Below are 27,514 nucleotides of genomic sequence, written 5' to 3' on the forward strand. Positions count from 1 at the left end.
CTTGGACACTCTGGCGAGGGCCAACATTATTTTTGTTGTGTAGACCACAGCCCTGTATGCACCTACCTGTAGGTTTGCCGGGATACAAGCTTTAAGTTTGGAGTTTTGGACCATCTTTTCTTTTGAAGCTTGGAGTTTGGGGCTTTGTGTCCAGGGTAAGGTAACGGCAACCGTCGTGCAGCGATAGGATGTGATAACGCAGGTTGTAGCCGGTGCATATGTCTGTCTTAGCATGCCGAGAAAGTGCCTGATTGCCTGAATCTTTTATCATGTCTTGCTAGTTGATGTTGCAGGTTTGAATTTTGCAGATTTCATGATGGTTAAAAGAAGACCTTAACATGCTGTCTTTTCTTTTTGATCAAATAATTTATTTGCAGTTTTTGGTTAAATAAAAATATAAATTCTCTGTAATATAATTAATGTTTTATTACAGCTGATTTTTTTATTTTCTATTCTGATTTTCTAAATTAACAATCCATGTTCAAACTATAAAAGAACATGTTGGAGTAAATGGAAGCATGGCTAGCTTGTTAATGACACCTGTGATGTTTAAAATTCAGTGGAAGTCATGACGAATGTACAGTTAATCAACTTGCTCTTGGGACACTAACCAAACACACAGACAAACAAATAGGCAGCAAGAAACTCAGACACTCAGGGCTCGTACCGGCAGCGGCCTGCACCATGTCTGGATCTATACCCTTCTACCAGAAGCACCACCTGCACTATGACCGCGGCTACCGCAGCAAGGAGACGGAGTCTAAACTGAGCCAGTACCAGTCCAGCAGCAGATACACTGCTGGCAGCAGCACCTCCACCACCAGCAGGAGCAGGGGGTAAGGAGGAGGAAGAGGATCGTATCTTCATGATCAGCCTTTCACACAGGAAAAAACCCTCCAGCTCTCCCCTTAATGCCATCTCCCTGCCCGACTGATCAGTTCACCTCCTGCCGCAGCTTTGGGATCATCTTTCCTGCTAACCATCTTCCCCCCTCTGCTCTCCTTCACTTTGATAAACCCTCACACACACCTGAAGCTCATCACTCTTTCTGTTTTTAACAGCTTGAATCTCGTTGCATGTTGGCTCAGTTTGCTTTTATGCATGCTGATGAACTTTTACCTTTAACACACATTCCTGTCTAACTCAAATGATGGGAAACCATTCAGAGCAAAATCCCTTTGTTAGCTAAGCTGTGCGGAGATGCTCTCTCATGGAATGGTTGCGTTATTGTATATGGGGTAGACTGAAATAGACTCTTGACCTGTGCATACCATGTTGAAGAGAAAGTGCCAAGTGACAGAGTATGTGTTTATTTCCAATAGACATGAGGCGAGTTGCTGTTCATTGGTGGTCATTTCTGTTGCTCTACTTTGTGATCTTGCTGTTTGAGTAGAGAATATCCATAGGACAAATGAGTTGTTGTTGGTGTAGGTGTCTGTAGTTAAATGCACTGAATAGAAAAAAAAACTGATGATGCATCACTAGAAAGAGTGGGATAACAAAACACCCAGTAACAGCCGACCCTGTCTTTCTCAGTGCTTGGCAAAACTTTAAATACCCTGGCCTGGAGAGTGTGAACAGGTCAGAGGGGCTTAGGCTTTACTAACAACATCTGATCTTGGCCTTTACACTTGCTGCTGGGCAGCCCACCAGCTACCAAGTCTGTGCTGTGGTGAGGATGGGAGAATTATAATGTGGCGATGATTTAACAGTCAAGGTGGTTACGATATTGTTGAGACAAATACATTAATGAAGTCACAAACACTGGATTTGTTCTATGAGGTCATCTTTAATGGTTTTAAGTAATGGAACCAAAGCTCCCCATATTGTAATCAGTTTGAATGCGAGTTGTAGCCGTCCTGGGAGCCTCATTACAGAAACTTTTAAAGTCTGAATTTTAGATAAATGTGTTTCCTAACTACATTAAGAAATAAGCATATTTTAGTATAGAAATTTAGCTGTTACAGAACCGTCCTGCTGGAGAATTTCCCAAGTTAGGAATCTTAAGTTAGAACAGCTCATCACAAATTGAAAATCACTGCTACTAACTTTTAGCCTACTAGGTCTGTATGGCAATGACAATGAATATATGGAACAACATGAACACTCAAATATTAGGACTGAATGGCTGCTAAAACAGTTGGCATAACAGTTAGAGAAGCTAACACTAATGTTAGCCTGTAAAAGAATTGAACAGTGATGTTAGCCTGTTTGAGAGGCTATGACTGACATTAGTCTGTTGTGGAGGCTAACGAGGCTTCTTGTAAGCCTGTTGGAGATGCTAACATTGAAGTTTGCCTGTAAAAGAAATTAGCAGTGACATTAGCCTGTAAAAGAAGCTAATGATTATGTTAGGCTGTTTGAGATGCTATGGCTGATGTCAGCCTGTTGTAAGTGCAAACAGTGAGGTAACCCTGTAAACAAAGTTAACAATGATGTTAGCCCATCTGAGAGGCTATCGCTGAGATTAGGCTGTTGTAGCGGCTAACATTGATGTTAACCTGTTATAGATGCTAACACTGAGGTTAGACTCTTGGCTTAAATTTCCTGGAACATGTATTAATGAATATCTATCTTCTCCTCCACTGATAGGATTAGCTAGTGCTCAGACTTATCAAAGCTAAAATTAAACGCCCATCTTTTTCTTGACAATTAGCTGTAGCAAGCTAGTAATGATCCAGGAGAGTCAAGAGAATGTAAATGGTCAGAGCTAAAAGGGCACTGACCCAGATTGATATGGGAGAAATGAGGGCTGTTGCTCTGTCACCCTTCTTGCCCCGGCCTCCTTATCAGGTTCTTGTTATCTCATACCCCGAGCTCCCACCCCCATCTCTCAGAGTGCTGTGGATAGTGTTGCCGCAGACAAAGTGTATGGCGTCTGGACAAAAATCTAAAATTAAACGAAAGCAGATAGAGAGAGATAATTGTTGTGTGTAGTGTGTGAAGCATTGTTTTGGTTATAATAACAGGTGTATTCTCAGATGGTATGTGTTGCTGTAGTATCATGCTAGATAACAACATGAGTTGTGTGTTCGTTGAACCTCAGCAGCGTTCATATGGTCTTTTGTGTTGGATCTTCATGTTTTGGAGGTGTAAAAATGCAAAATATTCCAAACTAAATCATCTTCACTACTCTCCCTACTCAACATTCATCTATCATCCCTCACCTTGGCTTTATACCCACATGTTGATGTTATGTTGTTAGCTGCACTGTCTGGCTGGGTGCCAGGCTGATGGTATTCTATATGTCCCAGACTTAAAGTGTCTTCACATTCTGGGCTGGAGGCAAGCAGACTGAGCCCCGTACCAAAGAGAGCCAAGCCAACTTACTTGGCTGTGGATAAAGACAACCAAATCATCGGCTATGTAGTGCCTATCTTCAGGGGCAGGTAACAAACTCTTCTGGAACTCAAAGAATGTTTTTTCCAAAACGTGATTTCAGTTTTAACGATATGCCTTACTCCCCACGTCCACCCTTGCCTCTGCTCAACGAACTCCTAGTCAAGAGTATGCGGCAGGATTATCGGATACAGAGGAGGCGAGGGTGAGGGACACTGCTGCATACATGGCTCGGAGGGATTTGTTCACCAGTGGTCTGGAGATGGAGAGGTCAGAGCTGATCTCCAGGAGGGAGGCCATGCGTGGGTCGGCTGAACGTATCTCCCTGAACAAAAGGGTCAGTGGGGGAGTTATACATGCAGCTGTTTTAAGGTCATGCAGATTATTATTTTAACGTTGCAGGACATCAGTGACGTGATGTCAAACTGTGTCCAGTTTATTTTCATGACATCACAGGCTTAATCGCTACAACACAGCAGAGAATCTCAGTCATGACATCGCAGATTGGCTTATCCTGCTTGTGACGTCGCAGTCGACCATTCTGGTTCACGATAGCACAGATTAGATTTTGTTGCTTGTGACATCACAGTAGGTGACGTGAAGTCATGATGTCACAGATCACTTTTGTTTCTACATCACAGCAGGCAATCTCAGTCATGACATCACTAACTGTGACGTAATTATAGTATATTCTGTTCCATTATCTCACAGAGTAGCTTTAATCACTCATGACAGATTGGTTTTTATACATATATATATATATTGTTTTAACATTTTCGACCTCACGGGAGACCATTTTGTTTCATCACATCACAGAGTACCCATTGTTACTTGTGACATCATCATTGACCATCCTGCTTCAAGGCGTCTCAGATTGGATTTTGTTCAACGACATCACAGACTGCCTACTGCTACATGTTGCGTCAGAATAGACCATTCTAATAGCTGAACCACTACTTTGGATAAAACCACAGCAGACCACCCTTTGTACACCAGAATATAACAGAATTATATCATCTGCATATTTGCGTATGTAATTGCAGTACAGCTCATGAACACGAAGTGCCTGTGGCTAAGTGCTTACTACGACTCCTCACACAAGGGAGTTATTTATGTCCCTGGGTGATTATGTGAAGTAGTATCAGATCATTCATTAGGCATCATAAAAGCCACAGTGACCCCCCCCCCCCAAAAGTGTATTTATCTGTCTCCACTCTGCCAGACAGCCTTACTACTGAGTGACAAATTCCTTAGGAGATCATGTTTCTTGAGACACAGGGAAGCAATGTCCCACTGGTGTTGTCATATTATGGGCTGACTCACTGGATGCACAACTACACGGGGCCTCGAAACCCCTGGCTACTCATAGGACATAATGAACGACACACAGTCACATTTAAAGCTCATGTTGAAATGTGCATATATGTTGCATGTGCGATACAAAGATTTGGTTGGATGTTGCTGAATTTTTGTATGTCTTTGCTTCAACTGTGCATTTTGAATTCCGTAAACGTTTGGTTGGGTTTGGCACAGGTACAGTTGTCCTGAGTGATTCAAAGCTAAAGAACTGCTCTGTTTATAGATCCATGAACACGAGGAACATTTTAAGCGCATGAACGAAGACAGCCTGATGCATACCCCCGAGTTTGTGATTAAACCACGCTCCCACACCGTGTGGGAGAAGCAGTGTGTCCGTCTGCACTGCACTGTCAGCGGCTGGCCCGATCCACGGGTCGTCTGGTAGGTCACAGACAAACACCACCCATATCATATCCATACATCTGTCATTTCTGTCCCCTTCACATCCAGCTATTCCTTTGAGCTATATCTAAGTTTCCATTGGCTTTATTTTTTTTCCTCTTGATTCTGTTTCATCCTCCAAGTTTGTTTCTGTTTCCTCTGGTCTGTCTTCTTCATTCTTTCTGCCTCCCACTACAAGGTACAAAAACAATGTGGCAATTGACCCTCTTGCCAGCCCTGGCAAGTATAAACTTGAGAGCAGATACAACGTGCACTCACTGGAGATCAACAGGTAGGTCTAGCTTCTCCCGTCCAAATAAATTCTTCTCAAAGAGCCACTGAAATAACTTGTGCCAAAGTTTAATGACCGTAACATGTCACCACTCTGATGGGTTGAGGAAGTCCTGGAATTTGCCAACAGCTTCACTTGTGGATACTTTTTTTGTATCTATCCAAAGGATCAAAAATGTGCAACACTATACATGTTTATATACAACAAACCAACGGTAAACAGTATATACAATGCACGACTGTTGACTTCTGTTACGTGCTGCACACCGCAGATACTTTCATGTACAGGGACCCACACCACCTGGTGCAGATGACATCATCCGTGGTGTCTATTTATTGCCGGAGTATTCCTGGTCCAGAGTTATGGAGCGCTTTACAGTCGCGGGCTCACATAGTTGGTATTATTTACATGGTTGAGAGGGCGGAGGTTGATGTAGGGGAAGGGAACTGTACACAGAGATCCTTCAGGGAAAGAATGTGCGTATCATGGACATTGATCACCTGATGCTCTCTTCTTTCAGATGTGATTTTGATGACACAGCGCAGTATCGGGTCTCTGCTATGAACTCCAAGGGAGAGCTGTCTGCTTTTGCCTCCGTCGTTGTTAAGAGTAGGTCTCACAAAGTCTTAAAACCATCACCTTTCAGTGCTCTTGACAAGAGCAAAGTCACAAAGAAAACTTTCATGATCACATGATTATGTAAAATCACAAGACAATCACCATAAATCAGTACCATCACTGAGTAAAGTTTCCAGGTTTTCTGGGAAACGCCTTCTTGTTTTTTTGTAATTGGTCTCAAACGTAGAGCCAAGCTTAGTTTGAATTGTGTCTTAACAATTAGATGCCTGCTGTAGTTCATCACTATGTATGTAATAATAGCAACTGCTGCTTTTTCCAAAGGGTTCAAGGGTGAAATCGAGGAGGGCCTACCAGAACCCAGACGTAAGTGTGAATTTACACCATATTTGTTTTTTGCTATATTGAGAATTTAAAGCTGTGTTGATTAATTTATCTCCATTATTAACATATTTTCATCCAGTGGAGTTGTAAGATGCCAGCAAACAGTGATAATTTACTCATCCCGCAGAAGTCAGTTTTTTCTCGCCATATATTCATTCGCCGTATAACTCTTAGGGAAAATATCTACCTTTGATTCTCTTCATGAGCTAGTTGCTAACGTTGCCTGTCTGCTCTTTGGCACTGTGCATGTACTGTACAGCTGCTTTATCAGAGAGACTCTGCTCGCTGTGGTGGCCCTTAGAAATAAAACACAAAAACAGTTTTCTGAATCATGTTGTGTTTCGACCCTCAGGGCCGACATCGCCCTGCTTTTAACGAACACAATAAGAGGGGCCAGCATATTTTCTGGCTGTAAATCCAAAATAATGAGCTAAAAGAGAATTAAAAGCTCCGCAAAGCTACAAGTGACTAATTTCAAATTACACAAAGCCATTAATTTTGTGTTAATATGATGCAGCTTTTATGTTGCCATTATGCTTTTATTAGTCAAAAATATGATTTCATACATTAACATTACTCATGTTGGGTTGTCTGCTCATACATAACTGACCTGCAGTGATGAGTGGGATGGGGTTGGGTGCTGGAAAAGACTCTGTGCTTGCTACTGCACTAACAACTTCTTTATTTTCTTAATGCTGCTGCGACAATACAGGGGACAGTACTGAAGGTAAAAGGGTCACAGAAATCTGGTTTGAAAACATTTGGGTGAATTTGATGTTTCCACTGACCACATCGACTGTGTCCAAGCATGACCACGCTTCTCTGTCTAGAAACTAAAAGTTCACAGTATTTTCCTCTTAGTTTCACTTTGTATGCATCGACCATGTTTCGAGTATGCCGTCTGTCAGCTTACGTTCTCACGATGAAGAACGTGTGCAAGATGTTCAGCGGCTGTGCTGCCATAACATTTTTCCTCGGGTGCATCTGCATTAAACGACAGAACATTTTGTTGACATTTGATAGTGTCTATGCTGTCTAGTGTTTGTATTTTATTCAGTCTTTCTGTGCGTTTAAGTGTGTTTTTTTAATGAATTCAACAGGTGAAACACTGAACATCAAATATTTTCACGTGTCCATTGCGCTTCACTTTTGAATGCATGACACTGATCTGTCGTATTTCCTCTAGTTCTTGCTGTGAGCACTGTGCTGCAGTTTCAGAGTCACTGTTTCAGTCTGTATTTGTTTGCTGTCCTTTACTCTTCCACATGTCCTCTTCCACACCTTCCTCTGCCTGGATGAAACATGTCGCACTAGCTTACTGTCATTGTTTTTTGCTCTGTGGATATGATTATTGACGTGATCATATTCTGTATCTTTCACAGTGTCATTTGTCATTCCTCCACTTGAGTTGAATTAAGTCATTAAACTATTTTGCAGAATAATGCCGAGTTCTGAAGTTCTGCTGTGTCCTGCTTTGACTGTAGATGGCCCGGTGTCGGAGTACGGCATCACCTTCAAGACTCACATTGTTGATAAATTCGGTGTCTCATTCGGAAGAGAAGGTGAGACGATGAGTCTGGGATGTACAGTCATCATTTACCCTGCCCTGCACCGCTACCAGCCAGAGGTCCAGTGGTACAGAGACGGTAAGTAGACGGCTCCAAGATGTAGACTGCTGTACTAATTTGCATGTCCTTTTCTTGAGCATATCAGTCGTTCATGTTACTGAGCCATCCTCCATCTTTTCCCTAGATGTTCTGCTGTCTGCTTCTAAATGGTACCACATGCACTGGAGTGGAGATCGAGCCACACTGACGCTCACACACCTCAACAAAGAGGACGAGGGGCTTTACACCCTGCGTGTTACCACCAAGTCTGGATATGAAACCTACTCAGCCTATGTTTTTGTCCGAGGTGGGTGAACCTATACTGTGTTAAAAAGTTAGATGACACTATACCTTGTGTAAAGATGGCTGCTATAGGGGGTAAATATCTAATTTCAGAAATGTGCCACCTTTTGAATTAAGCTTCAACTTTGTAACTGGCAGAAGGGCCCAACCTGAGAATATAAACCTGTGAACTGGCTCGTATGCTGTTAACACGTTGGGCCAGATGTGATCAGTTAAATGTGCTTTTTTGAAAATTTTCCGAAACAACAAGAACAGGTCGATTGCTTGTGACTCCCAAAATGACATATATTATGACCAGCAACAGGTGTACAAGTACATAGTTTGTCACAGTTTGGTTAAGTTTTTCTTGGTTAAGGCAAGAAAACTACTTGGTGAGATTAAGGAAAAAAATTGTGGTTCAGCTTAAAACAACTATTTGATTATGTGACATACATGACGCAACTTAACTACATTTCCTGGGTGAAAGTCCTGTGCCTGTTTGACCCAACCATCCCTCCCAACCTCATCCTTTTTCGGACAGTTAATTTGGTTGTTGCTGTTTTTTTTTTTTTGTTTTTTTTTTTGATGGCCTGTCTAAATCGTGTTCCAATGCTGACTCCAAGATTGAGACTCTTTCAAAGGACTCTAATCTCTGGCTCTGACTGGTCCGTTCGTGAGGTCCCGAAGCCTTTAATTCTGTAAAATGTTACGTATCTAAAATATCCCCCCACAAACATTCCCGCTGCCGTTCTAGTCAACACATCTTTATTGCAACCTGATTCCCTCGGCTTTGTTTTTATCAAGTATGTCAGCAGATCAAGGTCGAAGTCACAGAGGCACGTCCCATGGCACCCGACGACAATACCACATTTAATAGTCAAAGTGTTTGACTATGAGTGAGCGGTTTTAAATAGGATATATCTAATAGAGACACCACTGAGTGTCAGCTCCCTGGCATCTGTTTGAATGCCATGGAAAAAAATGGTCGGTGAAGCTTATCTTTGCTGCCTTCAGAGACAATTCTGACCTTTGAATCTTCTGCGTCTCTTCATGTCAAGTATGAACATGACAGAAAATAGGCACTGTTGCTCCCAGTGTTACTGCTCAGGGTCGCCCAAGTAAAGAAAGCAGCCAGGTACAGTCTCCATAACAAAATGCTATATGATCCTGGCTGCACTCAGGCTATTCTCAGAGAGCTCTGCAATGGAATGAGTCTGGCTGTGAGCGCAGATAGATACTGTAAATATCTGCTTCAAGGAAAAACAATAGGCTGCCCAGTTTCCTTTCTGCCAAACACACTCTGGTTATAATTATTTCCACTTGTTTATATCCTTATCTTGCATGTGGTCATTCGACAAATAATCAGTGTCAAGAAAATCCCTCATTTGACACTTTCCTGAGCCGCAACTTTAAAAACTTTCATTGTGTTAGGATAACTTAAAAACAAAGTAAAATACGTAATTCAGAGATGGTAAAATACAGGCTACATAGGAACACATGCACTGGGGAATAATGATGCAACTGCTGTCTGTGGTGTGGTCATCACTACAGTAGGTGCCCTGGCTTTACCCTTATGTTTCTTTAAGAGTCACCTCTCTTATCCCCTTTCACTCTGGGGCGGGCTGCTGCTAATTCTGTCCTCCTGCGTCCTGAGTGCTCTCGGCTTGTGTTTGACTTGAGGACCTGAAACATTCCTGGCATGGAGCACAGTTCAGCACAGGGCACAGTAGAGTTAGCTGTGTAGAATCAGTTCATTACAGGCACGTTAAAAGGTGAATAAATATGAAAAACACAACAACCGATGGGACTTGTTCAAAAGTGTGCATCCATGTTGATAATGCTGACGGTGTGTCTGCTTGTGTTAGATGCTGACGCCGAGATTGAAGGAGCTCCCGGTGCCCCTCTGGACGTCCGCTGTCTGGATGCCAACAAGGATTACATCATCGTCACCTGGAAGCAGCCAGCTGTCGATGGTGGCAACTCCATCCTGGGCTACTTTGTGGACAGGTCGGTCATGTTGCTGCTATGTATTACACTTTGACTGGCAAGTGAGAAAATATCAGATCAATACTAATAGCACTGCTTATCATTAAAAGGTCCTCCTACACTTGAATAAAAACCTCAGCGTGTAAGATTTGTTTTGTAATATGTGTCCAGATGTGAGGTTGGAACCAACCACTGGATCCAGTGCAATGACACTCCGGTTAAGTTTGCCCGTTTCCCCGTCACTGGCCTGGTGGAAGGCCGATCCTACATCTTCCGTGTCCGTGCTGTCAACAAGAGCGGCATGAGCCACCCGTCCAGAGTCTCTGAGCCGGTGGCTGCCATGGACCCGGCTGACCGTGCCCGCATGAGAGGTACTGTACAGCAACCAGTGCGTCAAATTTAAGAGCTTTCATGGACACATTTTTCCCTTTTTGGTGGTTTAAACTAGTTAGAAACACTGTTAGGACTTGGAAATGGACCAAAATATGGAAATGTTAAAACCTACATAAACAATTCCCAGGCACCTCTGCTCCCTGGACCGGACAAATCATTGTGACAGAGGAGGAGCCAGCAGGTAGGAAATCTCATATTGAAACACCACCAGCAGCATCAAGGTCACGTTCGGCTGATGCGTTTGGGGACCTAATTGTTTATCTTTGACCATCAGAGGGCGTTGTTCCTGGCAGGCCTCTTGAGCTGCAGGTGACAGAAGCAACCAAGAACTATGTGGTGCTGAGCTGGAAGCCACCTGCAGGAAAAGGCCTTGAAGGTGTCATGTACTACGTGGAAAAGGTAAATTACAGACCAAGAGCAAAGAGCCCCTAACATAAGAACATAGTTGCAGTGAGCAGGGTGTCTGTATCTACAGACACCACCACAGTTTTACTGGGTCAGAATTGATGATTGAGTGGGATTAGCTTTGTATGAGTATATACTTTGTATTTCCTTGCAGAGTATACCTTTAACTGCAACTGCTGCATGTGTTTCTGTGAGAGATGACCTTGCGTCCTTGTTTGTCAGTGCGTCTCAGACACAGACAGCTGGCAGAGGGTGAACACAGAGATCCCAGTCAAGTCTCCTCGCTTTGCGCTGTTTGATCTCGCCGAGGGGAAATCCTACAGCTTCCGCGTCCGCTGCTGCAACTCTGCCGGTGTGGGCGAGCCGTCCGACCCAACCGAGGCCACCACTGTTGGCGACAAGCTTGGTTAGAAAAACACAAACATGCACACGTGCATCGTAACAGCAGTAACATTAGATTCTTGGATAATGACCCAAAAATGTTATGGTCCACAGATATCCCATCAGCCCCAAGCAAAGTCATCCCAACCAATAACACAGACACGTCAGTCGTTGTGTCCTGGGAAGCGTCCCGTGATGCCAAAGAGTTGGTGGGTTACTACATCGAGGCGAGTATGGTGGGAAGCAATGTGTGGGAGCCATGCAACAACAAGCCTGTGAATGGCACCAGGTAAAATGACTCCTCTTTCTTATTAACCAATGTCTTTAAAGGCCGGTGGTTGAATAGAAATGTATTGCTGGTAAATTTGCAGGTTCTTCTGCCACGGTCTGATAACTGGAGAGAAATACGTGTTCAGGGTGAGGGCTGTGAACGCAGCAGGACTCAGCCAGTTCTCCCCAGACTCTGAGCCTGTGGAGGTGAAGGCTGCTATTGGTGAGTAAAACTGAAGCTTCATAGCTCAATATGAGAAGCTAACGCAGACTGAGGATGATGAGAATGACTGTATTAACAAAGGAGTCAAATGTAGCTGTTAGTGATTATTGTTTTCATTGTCATTATTATTAGCAGTTACAGTGACCCTTAGAGGAATGAAAACAGAGGGGTTTCTAGGTTGAGCGAGCATTTTATCATTTCGCAAAATATTGTATGTAGAACAGTACTCTAATAGAGTTCAGTTTTTTAAAATAAAACTCATGTGCTAGGATTCATTTTCGTTAAAATGAAACTAATTTAGTTTAATTCAATGCTATATATGAGCAGTCTATGGTGCTAACTAAATTTAGCATTCCCACAGACTGAAATAAACAAAAAGCTACTTTTCTGACTATTTTACATGAAATTTTGAAAGTCATATAGAAAGAAATCATCTAGAAATCTGAATCAAATCATGTTGATGTTCCTTTCCTTGTGATGATGTTGTAGATTACTACAGTTTTTTTACCCCCACACTTTCTCCACCATGGTTCCACTCTATCACCCTATTCTGCACCGTTACGTGTCATACTTCCCTGTCCAGTCACATCCACCCTCCCTCCACCCTCCTCATCCCTGCACAGCCTGAGGCAGGGTCAGGACTTGTAGACTTCCTCTAATTTGGGTCAGTGCGACCCAATTCAGTGGGCGTTACAAACCAGTCCAATGACACACACCACCACTGTCACACCCCTTTTCCCTCTCCTATCCTGGACACAAGACGTGTCGGCAACCCCCCACACGGTGCTAAAGGTACCAACACACACGCCTCTCCCACCCCCACCGGTCCACCTAAACTGCTTGACTTTCTCTCTTTTTACAACTAACCTGGCTTTGGTATTGCTCTGTTCGATAATAACTTACACAAGTTATTTATGACATTTGAGTTTAGTTAAAAATGCACACAGAACATCATAGTCATACAGTTGTCAGATTGACCTACTTTTCATGCCATTGGGTGGATATAAATTGTGTTTGGCCAGCATGAGATAATTATTAATAATTAGGTCTATTTTTGTTCAATTTGGGTGGTTTTCTCCAACAAGACATGAAGATTTATTCCTAAGCCATGTAGTATGATTGAGAACGACAGGGCATGAGCTCACTCAGTTCAGACTCATGATATCATCTTTAATGCCTCATCAGTTATCACTGATGAATGAGCAAATCCAATCCAATTCCAACTCCTCGCAGTTGAGAATGTTTTCTTATTTGAAAATCTCCTCTGTGATGAAACATCTTTTCCACTGTTATCCTTTAGAAAAAAAACCTTTACACATATATATTTTTAAAAAGTGTATTATGTAAAGCAGTAACTGCATTTTCACATTACTGAGACATGATTCCACTGAAAGTTGATAGATTATTACATCAGTTCCCAATGTCCCAAACAGAGCAATCCAGCGGCTGTGATAATTAACAGATGCTCTTTTTGACCTCCTGCATGAGCTCCCTGAAGTCTCTCTGCATTTTAACTAATGTAACATAGCATAACATAACATAACATAACATAACATAACATAACATAACATAACATAGCCTCTAGATGTCACTCATTCACTGGCTGGCTTTGTGATGTTTTCCCTTATGAAAAACACTTGCCAATGGATTTTTTTGTCATGTAAGCAGTAATTCGGAAGGCTGATAAGGCGATTGTAAGCTTCTCTAACAGGCTAATATCACTGTTAGCATCTCCAATAGTCTTATATCAGTGTTACCTTATACAGCAGACTGTTAGCTTCACTAATAGGCCAACATAATCTGAACAATAAACACACAACAACAAAATAAATTATTAATCTTTTGAGTAGAAGTCTTGGAGGAGAATGAAATCCATTGGCATTGCTACGAAAGTGATTTTTTTCATTAAGGGTTGGTGCAAAGCCTGCACACCAACACTCACTGGCTGTTCTACTTCACTCACCTGCAAATTTAATAATCCCAAATGAAGCGCACTCACCCCCTCACACGGATGTCACTCGTTGGTCATCTTGTCTTCATTTCCTCTGCAGTCAGATGAGGACATTTTACTCTATATGCTGATGTACTGAATATTACTGTCTGTCTCTGTGTTTCTGCTCGACTTGTTTTTGCTCTCTAAATGATCTTGTGGATGTATGTTTTAAAAAAACAAAACAAAAAACAAACTCTTATGCTTTTCTCTGCTAACTCCTGTAGGGGGCGGCATTCCTCATGGTGTGTTGCCGGAGATGGGGCCGGGGGGTAACGTGGGCCAACTAACCGAGCACAGGCCACGCTGGACGGGCACGCATGAATCTGTCCAGTCCCCCCCTGACACTAAGCAAAAGCGCAGTAAAGCTCAGACTGACACTGAAGCCAGGGAGGGGGCCGGGGCTGCTAGCTCAGGCCTCGCTGAACCCACAGAGGGTAAAAGCAAGGGGGGCAAGAGAGGCAGCGTGTCCTGGGCCCCTGACCTGGCAAAAGACCTGATCTCAGAGTCTGTGTCAGACTCAGTTTCTGACTCACTTACTGACATAGCCGCACACTTAGATCCAGTCCCCGCTGAGGTTCAGGATCAGGCTGTTGAGACAGTCAAAAAGCCTGAGACCAAACAGGAACGTAAGTTCTCAGTAGGTGCGTCTGGTAATCGGGAGACAGCGAGGCCCAGGAGAGACTCGTCAGGTGAGCACCGGTCAGAGATGGAAAATCTAAAACAAACCACAAAATACTCCATCAGTTCCCTCCCACTTGTATTTTACCCTGACTTTACATGTAATTATCAGTTGTTGAAGTGCTCTACTGGTATTCTTCTCTTTAAGGTAAGTCACTGTACAACAACACCAAACGTTAACTCAACAAAGTCACGCTTGTCAGTAGTTATGCTGGTCACTACTTTCCCATAACCCTTCTCCTCTCTTGATGGCTTGGGCATCAGTCACCTGGCACCTCGGGACCTGCCATCACATCGAGTACCCAGCGCACTTTAACACACGAACACACAAAAGTATGTCATGGCAGGAGCCAGCTAATCACACCCTGTACTTGAAAAGTGGGTCATCCAACCAACACAAGAGCAGAACACTTGTGACCCGAGACCTTTCTGGTAGTGCACTACATGTGTACCTCTTCAGATGCCCAGCTCTCGGGCACTTTGACCAGCTTCTTCACCCCTAAATAGGGGCGGGTGTCATGTTCACCTGACTATTTGTGTACGACAGGTCAATTTATTATCACCATGTCACCTGATCCTGCTTTTCGAGAGACCTTCTGCTCACAGGCACACCTTCACCCAAGTCCCAGGAATCACTGTGGCCTTTGTTGACATTTTCTTACCATAAATCTTATGTAATATTAAACCATTTTACACATTTTAATCAATAGTATAAAGGAATGGTTTTATTTTTTGGGAAAACAAGCGTATCTGCTTTGTTGGCAAGAAATAGACAAGAAGATTGATACCACTCTTGTATAAGTGTGTTAGATACAAAGCTGCAGCTAGCAGTCCAGTCGGATAGCTTACCTTTGCTTAGCATAAAGACTGGAAACAGGGGGAAACAGTTAGCCTGGCTCAGTCTAAATGCAATAGAAAAAAAAATCACCTACCAGCACCTAACATCAGTGTTAGCCTCTACAACAGGCTAGCATTAGTGCTAGCTTCACCAACAGGCTACTATTGATATCAACCTCTCTAGCAGGCTAACATCAGTGTTAGCTTTTTTTTAACAGGCCTGGAGGCTTTGCTGGGTATCTGGTTTCTACTTGTTGGTCTCTTTCAAACGAGAAGCAACATGCCAATGATAGTGCTTTGGTAAGTTGCCTTTTGGACAGGGTCAGAATAAGCCAAACATTTGCCTGTTTCCAGTAATGTTAGCTAACCGTCTCATTAGCATACAAACATGAGAGTGGTATCGGTCTTGTCTTATTTCCCAAAATCTCAAACTATTCTTTAAGCAACAATACAAATGCTGATATAACAGGTTGAAGGTGCAGTTGTGTTGTTGGTCACAGCAGGTTTTCACTCACTATTGTCTTTAATTTACTTGTAATCCAGTATTGATGTAATCTTTGGCTGTAGAAGAAAGTAAACTGTTATACCTGCTGTAAAAAGAACAGCTCTCAGTAATGTGGCGCTGAAGCTCAACAGCATCTACAAACTCATAAATCCAACTTTATGAGTATTTCAAAGAACAAGGATTGATAAATTAAAGCAGCTGGCTTGAGATGCCAAAAAAAGTTTGGAAATTAAAAGTATCACCTCATTGTAGTGCTTCAGTTTCCCATTACTTCACCCTGTTCCTCCGCCGAGCCATCATGTTGTTAATTTGAGTTCTCTGTCATCGCAGCCTCTCCTGCTCCACCCTATGGCATCACTGTCCTGGAGTGTGTGCGCGACTCCATGGTGCTGGGCTGGAAACAGCCGAACTTCATCGGCGGTGCTGACATCACCGGCTACTTTGTGGATTACCGTGAGGTCATCGATGGCGTGCCTGGGAGGTGGCATGAGGCCAACATCAGGGCTGTCAGTGAGAGGGCCTACAGGGTGAGTTGATTTTGATTTCAACCCAAATATGGTTGTGTTCAGTTAATATTAAAGACCTACAGGCAAGTCTAAGCAAGGCTTTTTCTTCCTGTCTCTTTGTCTTTAGGTGTCTGACCTGAAGGAGAATAAGAAGTACCAGTTCCAGGTGAGGGCAGCCAACATGGCAGGTGTTGGCATCCCATCACTGCCCAGTGACACCTTCCTGTGTGAGGAGTGGACCATCGCTGTGCCAGGTTGGTTAGACCACCCATTTCATCTCCTCAGAGAATCAATGCCCTCAGACATGTTGTTTTTCACTTGTTTCAATGAAATCCCAAGTGAGATCAAATACACTATGTTTTATTTTTCCCAACATGGAAATCCATTTTCGAATAGGAACTTCACTTCCTCAATAAATTAACAAAACAAGGCAGCATAACGAATATCCAGTTATAATTCCCACTGTGACAAACACTATACAAAACAATGAATAAAATAATCAAGTCATGAACATACGTATGTTATGGTGACATTTGGAGGATGAATTCAAGAGTCTCACGGTCTGAAGAAAGAGAGCTGACTTTTTTAGCTTCTTAAGTGAAGAAGTCTAGTTGTATTTTGTTTCTTTTTTATCTTTGTGTCTAATAATGACCTCTAATTGACATTTATATCCCAACAGTTCATTGTTAATTGTCGATAAGACGTGTGTTCACAGCAGAGCCCTGCCCACACTGTTTTTTTTTTTTTTGGACCAATTCTACTACGATTTAAGGGAGCTCAGCCAATATTTTTTTTATATAAAAATACTGTAGACATACTTTTTTTTTTTTTTTACAATGATCTCTCTCTCAAATGTAAGATACTGTATATACTGGAGAATAAACTTTGTTGCCTAAAATAAGATCAGTGCACTCAAACAGTAAACTTAGTTGCACTTATCAGACAATGTATCTTCAATATATCTGTGAAGGGCCAATATGTGAACTGGGCTTAATATCACATCCTTCAACTTTACTTGAGGAAGACAGTATGTCATTAACATGTCAGGCATCCTCCGCTTTTCTGTGCACACAATTGGACCTGTGAGGTGTTTATGGACTGTAGTAAAACATCATCAGACTTACTGATCTACAGTGTTTTAGCCTTGTGTACTTCTGTTTGGGACCACAGGACCCCCTTACGACCTGCAGCTCAGAGAGGTGCGTAGCGACTCTCTGGTGCTACTGTGGAAACCACCGGTGTACCAGGGCCGCGATCCAGTCAACGGGTTCTACATCGACATCAAGGAGGCGGAGGCGCCAGAGGAGGCGTGGAGAGGAGTCAACACCAAGGCTACAGAGAAGACGTACATCAAGGTCGCCATCATCAGGCTGAGAGTCGTTTACACACATGTGACAGCAGCTGTAATCTGGTTTCCTTTTATTTTCCAGATTAAGAATCTGAAGGAGGCAGAGACGTATGTGTTCCGTGTGCGCGCTCAGAACAAGGCCGGTGTCGGAAAGACTTCAGATGTGACGGAGCCGGTCCCAGCTCTGACCAAACCAGGTGAGAAAAACAGTCATCTCCTGGTGAATTGGGAGGGAATTATTTCAAGCTCTAACAGTTCCTCGTCCGGGTTTCAGGCACTAAGGAGATAGTCGTGGACGTCGACGATGACGGTATCGTCTCCCTGAACTTTGAATGCTGTGACGTAACCCAAGACTCCAAATTTGTGTGGTCCAAGAACTACGAAGAGATGACAGACTCATCCCGCCTGACTGTAGAGACCAAGGGAAACAAGTGAGGCGACACTGAGACTCTCTGATCAACAACCCATCACTCGTATTAATTAGTTATGAACTGCTACACTGTGTTTCCCTGCAGGTCCAAAGCTGTTTTCAGTACACTCGGGGAGGAAGACATTGGCATTTACTCATGTCTTGTGACCCACACTGACGGTGCTTCATCCAGCTACACCCTCTCTGAGGAGGGTAGGTGTCGAAGTCCATAAGAGAATCACACGTTTTAAGAGCTGTTCTGTTTCTGAACCTCTTTCCCTCGTCTCTTTCAGAGTTGAAGAGGCTGCTGGTGATCAGTCACGACCACAAATTTCCCAGTGAGTGTTTTAAGCGTCACATGTCAACACCACTGCTGTTTTTAAATATGTCATGGACCAAACTGTTTTCTGTGAGCTGACTCTCTTTCTTCATTCTTCCTCTTCCAAACTAGTTATCCCCCTGAAGTCAGAGCTGGCTGTGGAGCTGCTGGAGAAGGGCAGAGTTCGCTTCTGGCTGCAGGCGGAGAAGATCTCCGCCAACGGCAAAGTCGATTACGTCTTCAATGATAATGTCCTCTCTCAGGGAGAGGTCAGTGAGCAAACAGGAAATGAACCCTCAGTATTTTGCAGTCATACTGTATCTATGAATTCTGTTTGAAATTCCTCTCTGATTTGCAGAAATACAAGATGAACTTTGACAAGAACACCGGCGTGATTGAGATGATCATGGAGTGTCTGACCCCGGCTGATGAGGGCACCTTCACCTTCCAGCTGACGGATGGGAAGGCCACCAACCAGTCCAGCTTGGTACTGATAGGAGACGGTGAGTTCGGTCAAACCCAAAGAATCCTAAAGTGGAGATAATAAGATTACTGATAGTTTCACATTTCTTTCCTTAAAAAAAGCTCCTAACCCGTAGTTCATGCACACCAATTAAAGTGGTGCAAAAAAAAAAAAAGTTAAGGTTAATGCAGAACTCTGCAGCTCTACTTTCTGGCCACTGGGGGGCAGTAAAAACATCTAAGAAAGCTCAGACAGCCAGCTTGAGCAGTTCCTGCCAACTAGCAGTCAGGCTTTATTGCAGTAGTGTCATAACAATCAGATGATAATGTGATAACATAATGACATGATACTGTAATAATATGCCTCATCTTTACATTTGCAGTGTTCAAGGAGCTGCAGAAGGAATCAGAGTTCCAGAAGAAAGAATGGCACAGAAAGCAAGGTACGACACACTCACTGTCCTGAAAAATGGACATCAGAGTTTCCCAGAGCCCGAGGTGATGTCTCTCAAATGTCTGTCGGGCTGTAAGATATAAAAAGCTGAAATTTCTCTTACTGGGGAAGTTGGAACCAGAAAATATAGCTAAAAAATGGTTCAAATGATAAACCAATGATCAGTATAGTTGCAGATTGATGTTCAGTTGACTGAGTGAATGTTTCACCTCTACTGGAACTGATCCACATTTTCATTGCTTGTTCTGATTTTCATTATTCTAACTCTCCTAGGTCCTCACTTTATCGAGTATTTGGGTTACGAGGTGACACCAGAGTGCTGCGTTGTGCTGAAATGCAAGGTGAGCCAGAACTTCAGAGACTTTAAAGAAAGACATCCTGCATTCTTTCAAAGAAACGCCGTCTCACAGAGTGTCGTCAATTTGTTGCGTCGCACTTCAGGTCGGCAACATGAAGAAGGATACGACAGCGCTGTGGTACAAAGACGGACGCGAGATCAAAGCTGACAACAACCTTGGCTTCACCGAGGGAGTCCTGAAACTGGAAATAGCGCAGGTGAAATATGAGGAAAAGAGCCCTGTGTGTCGTGTGGATTCATGTATATATGTATATTTCTGTACTGTAAAACTGTCCCTGAATTCATTTGCATATATGAATGTAAACACACAGCTCTGTTCAAGTCCAAAAATATATGGAGCCCTTCATATTTTCTAGAGTGTTTTTCCCCTCAGTGTCGGTCCAAAAGACGAGGTCTTTGAGTAAGTTGGAGTAATAAAACATTTTTTTAAAAAAGTGGAGTTGATAAAACATTAATTTTTTTACTAATTACAGCTGGAAACTCCTAAAAATGTCTGTTAAAAAATAACCTTCATGAAAATAAACTTAACTGAATATCATATTTTAAGACCTAACGATGCCATTCATTCACACAGATATCAATTTCTCCTCTAACTCTTCTGTCTCCATCTCTGTTTCCTCTCTAATTTCATCTAACCTTTTCTCCATTCTGCGTCCTCTAACTCATTACCATCTCACCGTGTCGTCTCTTCGCGTCTGTCCGAGTGGCGTTCACTGTCATGACCTCCTTCCAGGTAGCCTAACACGTATAAACATGATGTCACATGTGTCCTATTTCAGCGCGACTCCCCTGCAGACACAGCGGAGTATGCCGACACCCTAATCTGGAGAAGACTAAAAGTTGGGAACAGTTATCTGTTGTCGTCACGGCTCAGCGGCCGCTTCTGGTTTTGCCGTTCTGCCTGAGAATGCTTTTTCAGTTGACTGTCGTTAATTGATGTCTGTTCGTTTGTCCGTTGGCTTTTTTGCTTTTGTGTCATATCTATGTTTTCTGCAGCACCCTTAGCAGAAGAGAAAAAAAGCTTGCCTTTTCAGATGAATACAAATCATATTGGTGTTCAGCGCTGCTTTTTACGTCTGAATCTGACGCTCCTGTTCTCTCCGACAGATTTCCAAGAAGGATTCCGGGGTGTACGAGGTCGTCCTGAAGGATGACAGAGGAAAGGACACTTCCACGTTGAATTTGACAGATCAAGGTAACCCTGCAGTCACAGTCACACATTAAAGGGTAACTGTAAAGTTATTTATCAGACTACATAAAGGCTTTACGCTACTTCTTCCACATATGCAGTAGTTACCCTTCAAAATAACCAGTTACCTCCAGACTGTAGGAAGTATGTCACTGTATCTTTTCTTCTAGGTTTCAAAGACTTGATGAATGAAGTTTTCAGTTTTATCGGTAAGAATATAATCACGCTGTCACTTTACAATATGGTACCTGATTCTTTTTTTAAATTTGCATTTTACCCTGAATTCATTTCATTTAACTTGCAGCTAATTCCTCCACACCACTGAAGATCACAAGCACAGATCAGGGCATCCGACTCTACACCTTTGTCAGCTACTATAACGATTTGCTCCAAGTGACATGGCACTACAAGTAGGTTCTGCGTCTACATCTCTGTTTGTGCACATTTGGCATTTAAACAAATTAATTACAGACAATGTGATTACTAGTTACAGCTACAGTACAGTATTCTTGGCATTTGTGTGCCTTTTGTGATTCTGAGAATGTAGTGTGATTTCAATATATCATCATCTCTCCAACAGGGACTCAGCCATCGCCTTCTCTGACCGTATAAAGAGCGGTGTGGTGGGAGAGCAGCTGTGGCTGCAGATCTCGGAGCCCACGGAGAAAGACATGGGCAAGTACGCCATTGAGTTCAGTGACGGGAAAGGTGGCCTGAGGAGGACCGTGGAGCTGTCTGGTCAAGGTGAGACCACCAGTGTATCACAAACTTCTGTTGCAGCCATAATGATTGTTGTACTTCAGCTCCAAGTTGCTTGTGTCTTGTGGCTTTTAGATGTGGTTTTTTTTTGGCATTTGATGACCTCTGACAGAATTCTTATACTCTTTTCTTTATTGGGTTGTGAGCCGAATTTGAAACTCAACCTTTTTCTTCTTTTTTTTGCAGCATTTGATGACGCTTTTGCAGAATTCCAGAGACTCAAGTAAGCTACTAACTACAAGATAGCTAAAACATTATTAGCTTCATTTAGGCAGCATCACATCAGGCGTAAAAACACACACGCATCCTTGCTTGTAATTTTAACCTGTTGTTTTTCTGTTTCGAGGAAACACATGAGGAACTACGCATGCAGACAAAGCTTCAACTTTCACTTCTGTTTCTCAGCACCTCTGACCTAATTTTTGCTGTTCCTTCTTTTTCTTGTTTTAATTTCACCAGAGCTGCTGCTATTGCGGAGAGAAGTAAGTGATATTGTGTTCAAAGTGGCTTTTGGTTCTGGATGTGGTGGCTGTTAACCACCAAGAAGGCCCTTATATATTTTCAAGAGATACGATATCATGGAGTTTCAAATTATGAACTTGAATTTTAAATAGAACTACTCTTGTTCTTTCTCCTAATACATGTCCTATAAAGTCATCTTTACTTTCACTAATTATGTTCAAAGCAATACATGATGCAGACTTTATATCATATGAGGTATTAGTTCATGTCCTTGAATTTAAGTGTCATCTTCAGCTTGTAACTTTTGTTATCTGGAATAGGGTGATTCTCCTATTTTTAAACCTGTAACCTATTTTCCCATATTTTAGCGTCTAAATGACAAATAGGTATGAAAGGTCATGGATAGGCAATTATCCTTTAACTGCCAACATAATAGTTGCAATTTTGATTACTTACTTTCAAGATATTTCCTTTTCCTTCTCCCGTATTTGTTTTAATGCTGAACATTGTTCCTTTCAGATCGTGCCCGAGTAGCAGGCGGCCTGCCTGATGTGGTCACTATACAGGAGGGCAAGGTAAACTGTCTCAGTTTAGTCTGATATCACCTGAGACAGCACAATAACAGTGTCAAAGAGACATTATGTCATGTGTCGTGTTTAGTTGTCCTCAAGAGACACTGAAGTGACTCTAAATGTTATTGTTATTATTTAATAATATCATGTCTGTCCTCTTACCAGGCCCTCAATCTCACCTGCAACATCTCGGGCGACCCCGTGCCAGAGGTCACCTGGCTGAAGAACGACAGAGAGATCACGTCCGACGACCACTGCATCCTCAAGTTCGAGTCGGGCAAGTTCGCCAGCTTCACCATCACCGGCGTAAACACGTCGGACTCTGGCAAGTACAGCATCCTGGTGAAGAACAAGTACGGCACAGAGAGCGCGGACTTCACCGTAAGTGTGTTCATCCCTGACGAGGCGGGCAGCAAGAAAAAATAAACACGGTCCAAATCTTGTCGTAAATATGTATAAATGAAAAAAGCACTGGAAACAGTCACAGGAAGAAAACAAGGCCTGAGGGTGTGTGAGGTGTTTTGTGTAGAATATAAACTCTATAGGTGCTGAATCTGAAACAAAATGTCCAACAGTTCAGAGAGAAATCCAAGAGTGTGGTTATGATTTGTACCTTAAAATAATCATAAATAATGTACTCATTTGGTCCAATGCTAACAAATCTAACTGAACTTTTGTGACATCACGTCCACTCAAAAATGTTACTGTTGCAATTTTAGTGTTTGTTTGTGCAAAGCTGCAGAGAGGTTAACTCATATTACGTGACTTAACTTTAATGTTACTTGACAAAAGAAAGCCAAAGACGATAGTTTCAGACATGTTGTGTTGTTAAGTCATTGAAAGAAATTATGAAGTTAGTGTGGAATGTCTTCAAAATAAAGCTAAATGAATGTTCTTACGTTTCAACCCATTTGCTACAAATTATGTGTACTTTACCGCCAGCATTTTTCGATAATAAGACTTAGCATGTATTAAGTGTGTTCAAGTTGGTGCATTCGAGTGCTGTTGGGAATCTGCAACATCAGGGCTTTTTAGATTCTGATGCCCTCCATCATATATGCTGTTTAGATACCAGGTAACCTAACCTTCATGAAAATCAAGACATGGTGGTGTCGTTGAACAACTTACACATCTCTGCCAACTGTCCGCTAAGCCCCAAACCATTAGCTCCTGTGGCTACAATGGTCAAGCTGGTCAACAATAGTTTTAATATCTCAGATGTAGAAGACAAAAGGAAATTTATAATTTCAAGATTATTTTTGCTGGAGATCGTTAGCCAAGTAGGCTAACATTACCTCTGTGAGTCAGCTGAAATGAGACATCTCCGGTTGACTATTTATTAAAATGTTTGCTTCCTGTTTATATTTATGTTTTCACTTTTAACTTTTTGAGAGAAAAAAACTTTTAGGATGAGGTCTAGTGGATGTATTTGGCAACATAACGCTATCCCTTCTCCAAATCTACCAAAGAGCAGGACTGAGCTGCTGACATTAGCAAAATAAAGACTGGATAGCATCTAGGAGCTGTTTTAAGTGGTGAAATACTACAAAGTGGATATGCTAGTTGTAAACTGAGCTTTTAAAATATCAAAACCTCAACAACTAGACTGCCCTATACTCCTCAGCCTTCAGAGTAATGCTGGGCTAGCTAGTTAGCGGAACATGCTAACGTTAGAGAAGACCAGCACACGGTTTGTTTCATTCCTCACGTTAATGTTCTGGTTTTTGTTCTGGAAAAGCACCAAAAATTGACCTCCAGTCTTTGAATGTCAGAAAAATGTAGAGCGTAGAGGTACAAGCAGAAGTAGTACGCATAATTTGTTGCAAATGGGCTAAACCGTGATGATTTACTGTAATATGCCATTTCATCAGATTTCAACTTCAGTCCTGTTTTATTGTAATTCATGATCATTTGAATGTTGTCATCATGACATCACTTCCTTGTCTCCCTGTCAGTAGTGAACACTGTTTGTTTGCCCACTGTCATTATTGATATCCACCATTGTTACCCCCCCTTCACTGTCCTTCAATAATGATTATGATGCCTCCTTTATTGTGATTATGATGATAATGACACCGCTGTAATGAAGATTGTTACATCACCTAGTGATTATTGAATCACTTCCTACTCCCCTGTTTCTTGATGACACTAATAAAAGCGAGCATGTACTTCCCCACTTCCTCCTCCTCCTCTTCCTCTTTGTGGTGTCTCACTTTCCTCCACCCTCCACTCCGTTCACACTGTGCTTTCAGCTGACTCTCCCCTTCTTCACTCCCAGTCACGATTTCTTCTGTAGACCCTCGACTGCAAGAAGATCAACCACCAGCATGGAGACAAACCCCTCTCTCTACTGCAATAACCACGGTGTGCTTGATTTATGACGCTCTGGAAAATATAAACTAAAAAACTCACTGCTAGACGAGCACAAACAGAGAGAACAAAATCAAGCTCACCACAGTGTAAGTGAGAGAAAACTAATGCCGTTTCCCCTTTGTTGTTGTCTGGTCACCAGCATCCAATGGTACAGTCATACAGTAGAGGTACATCCAAAGATTATAAATAGTCTTTGTCCTCATTGGTTTTGTCAAGGTCTACCACTTTAGTAGATTTGAAGTCACTACACACAACCAAGTTGTAAGCAAATCCACCCCTAAATTAAAGTTTTACAGGGATCAAACCAACACCGCCCAAAGTGTTAAAAATAAAACAACATTTTTGTGAGGTTAAATACTCTTTTAACCAGTAGGATCCCTCTTTATTAAGAGGCCATTTTCCTCTGAAATCACAGTCAAGGTGGGAAAGTCAAATTGTCGTAGTCGTTTCAGGTTTCAAGTCTCATAAACGCAGATAATCCGCCATGTTGTTTTCATTTCACTGCATCCTGATTGATCAGCAGCTGAAATGGTGATGGATAGTCAGGGCTAACATTAGCACTCAGTTACTTCTTAGCTACATTATTGGAGCCGATCAACTGGGAAGTGGACGCTTTGTCAGTACTGTCGATTAGGGAACTTGGGATCCTCGTGCCATTTTGAATCTTAACAATACGATGCTGTAAACTTCTACTTTTGGCCAGTGGCTCACCAATGTGGGCATCCTGGGTTAAACAAACAAGACGTGTTATTCAGTGAACTTTAGAAGTGCTGATAGGCAGTTTTCTTTATCTTATATAATATATTAGATATCGATATCTCTTATATTAACAAGTAAAGTAGACTGTGAAATTTAAGTTGTACAAGATAAAAGTGTTTACTTCATTTTGAGGTCATTGGTCTCAGCAATTTTTTAAAAGTTAAGTCACTTTGTCCGATTTCACAGTGCAGTTTGACAAATATTAGAAAATGATTAAAATGACCCACTCAGTTACATATATTATATATGAACTGGCTGAATCTGACTGTGATGAGACAATAACACTTAATGAGAAGCAAGATGTTGTATTTCAGATAGAAATTAGATAAAAATATTGGATAAAATGCGACACAACAAATGGGTCATAAAATGTGTAATATCAGGAGAACACAGATTAGGGTAGATTGATTATATCGTAAAACTTTTCAGTGATTGTTGTCGAGTGTATCTGGAATATTTCATATCATATGGAATATATCATAGGTATTTTTTTGACCTCATTGAACTTCCTGGGTAAGTAGTGGACATCATTCTTTGGATGGTGTGGTAGATTATTACAGGCTTTTTATTACACGGTGACTTCTAACTCCAGTTCTCTCATCTCAGGTGGAGGTCATAGAGGGAACACCTGACTTGGGTATTACTTCATACTGGACTGATGCAGAGGGAAATGTGGTGTACAGCCCAAATACCCCAGAGGAGAAGATGAAAAGCCCAGTCACAGGGACGAAAACGCAGAAGAGAAAGGGTGAGAGGGCTGGAGAGAGACACTGCAGTATGACGTAATATTGTCACGAGTGTGCTGACGTGTTTACTAGTGATTGTTCTCTTGCAGACTCTGTAGCTAAGACACTTGCCATGGACAAGGTTGGAGACAAAAAGGAGACTCAAGTGCAGAAAGATGAGGAGAAAGTTGCAGTTGAAGAATCAAAATCTGAACAAAACAAAGACACAAAAGAGGAGATTGCTGAGCAGCTGGTGACATCTGACCAATCAGAAGGCCCAGAGCAGCCTGCCAACACAGCGAAGGAGACTGAACCACCGAGTGAATAAAAGTATTGAGTATACTCAGATAAACATACATATTATACAAGTTTGATGTGGACTTTTGTGCTTAATATGATTGACGTGTTTCCATGATCTTATATGTTGCATTTTCTCTTATCAAATGTTAATGATAATAATATTTCACATTTATGTAATAGAGTAAGTATCTAATGGCGCATTATATTTTGTTTTATATGATAATAAAACCTCACAGACCACCATTTTTACAGTTTACCTGCATTTGGTTCTGATATTTTGCATAATGTGTGCATGTTTTTCATCATATTTGCTTTAATAAAGGATATATTGACACATTTGCTGATTCAAATGGTCACCTGTAATTATATTGTGTCAGAAGATTTAGGGGTATACAGAGTGACAGAACAAGAACAAGGCAAACATGAGAAATTCTTGGAGTGAAACAGTTTTCACACTTACAACATTTAGTCAAAATAATCAATAATCTTTAAGGGTGTTTATATTTTAGGGACATAGCAAGCAAAAACATATAGATTCAACTTCACAGACGCTTCAACTAAATACAAAAGATGATTTTATGCCATGTGCCTTAAACAAGCCAGTCATAGTCTGACTCAGCTTGTGTTT

At 42.0% G+C, this 27,514-nt stretch overlaps 1 protein-coding gene across 6 annotated transcripts; it reads left to right on the top strand.

The window, feature by feature from the left end:
* Window positions 1-27,220, top strand: myom1b (myomesin 1b). Of its 6 annotated transcripts, XM_037078860.1 has the most exons (41): window positions 1-155; window positions 623-836; window positions 3,255-3,389; window positions 3,502-3,676; window positions 4,922-5,079; window positions 5,279-5,371; window positions 5,892-5,980; window positions 6,272-6,313; window positions 7,044-7,058; window positions 7,816-7,977; window positions 8,084-8,245; window positions 10,086-10,227; window positions 10,378-10,577; window positions 10,727-10,780; window positions 10,874-10,998; window positions 11,227-11,410; window positions 11,500-11,674; window positions 11,757-11,878; window positions 14,096-14,113; window positions 16,222-16,418; window positions 16,525-16,651; window positions 17,568-17,752; window positions 17,828-17,942; window positions 18,020-18,176; window positions 18,261-18,367; window positions 18,448-18,492; window positions 18,606-18,742; window positions 18,832-18,976; window positions 19,319-19,378; window positions 19,663-19,730; window positions 19,831-19,944; window positions 20,855-20,942; window positions 21,107-21,145; window positions 21,241-21,346; window positions 21,517-21,680; window positions 21,882-21,918; window positions 22,155-22,177; window positions 22,677-22,732; window positions 22,895-23,110; window positions 26,468-26,609; window positions 26,697-27,220. In XM_037078860.1, exons 2-41 carry the CDS (start codon window positions 685-687, stop codon window positions 26,912-26,914), a joined length of 4,749 nt encoding a protein of 1,582 aa, XP_036934755.1. In that variant the 5' UTR covers window positions 1-155; window positions 623-684; the 3' UTR covers window positions 26,915-27,220. The 6 variants fall into 6 exon arrangements, with proteins under 6 accessions (XP_036934755.1, XP_036934757.1, XP_036934756.1 ...); XM_037078862.1 differs by lacking the exon at window positions 14,096-14,113; XM_037078861.1 differs by lacking the exon at window positions 7,044-7,058.
* The last annotated feature ends 294 nt before the right edge of the window (window positions 27,221-27,514 follow it).

Source organism: Acanthopagrus latus, chromosome 19 (assembly GCF_904848185.1).
Source record: "Acanthopagrus latus isolate v.2019 chromosome 19, fAcaLat1.1, whole genome shotgun sequence".
Taxonomy (NCBI): Eukaryota; Metazoa; Chordata; class Actinopteri; order Spariformes; family Sparidae; genus Acanthopagrus; species Acanthopagrus latus.

Bases quoted from the DNA above. Each gene is read 5' to 3' on its own strand.
- myom1b (XM_037078860.1), top strand. From the start codon at position 685: ATGTCTGGATCTATACCCTTCTACCAGAAGCACCACCTGCACTATGAC. The intron at 3,390-3,501 runs GTAACAAACTCT...ACGAACTCCTAG, and splicing joins GTGCCTATCTTCAGGGGCAG to TCAAGAGTATGCGGCAGGAT. The intron at 10,781-10,873 runs GTAGGAAATCTC...TTTGACCATCAG, and splicing joins GACAGAGGAGGAGCCAGCAG to AGGGCGTTGTTCCTGGCAGG.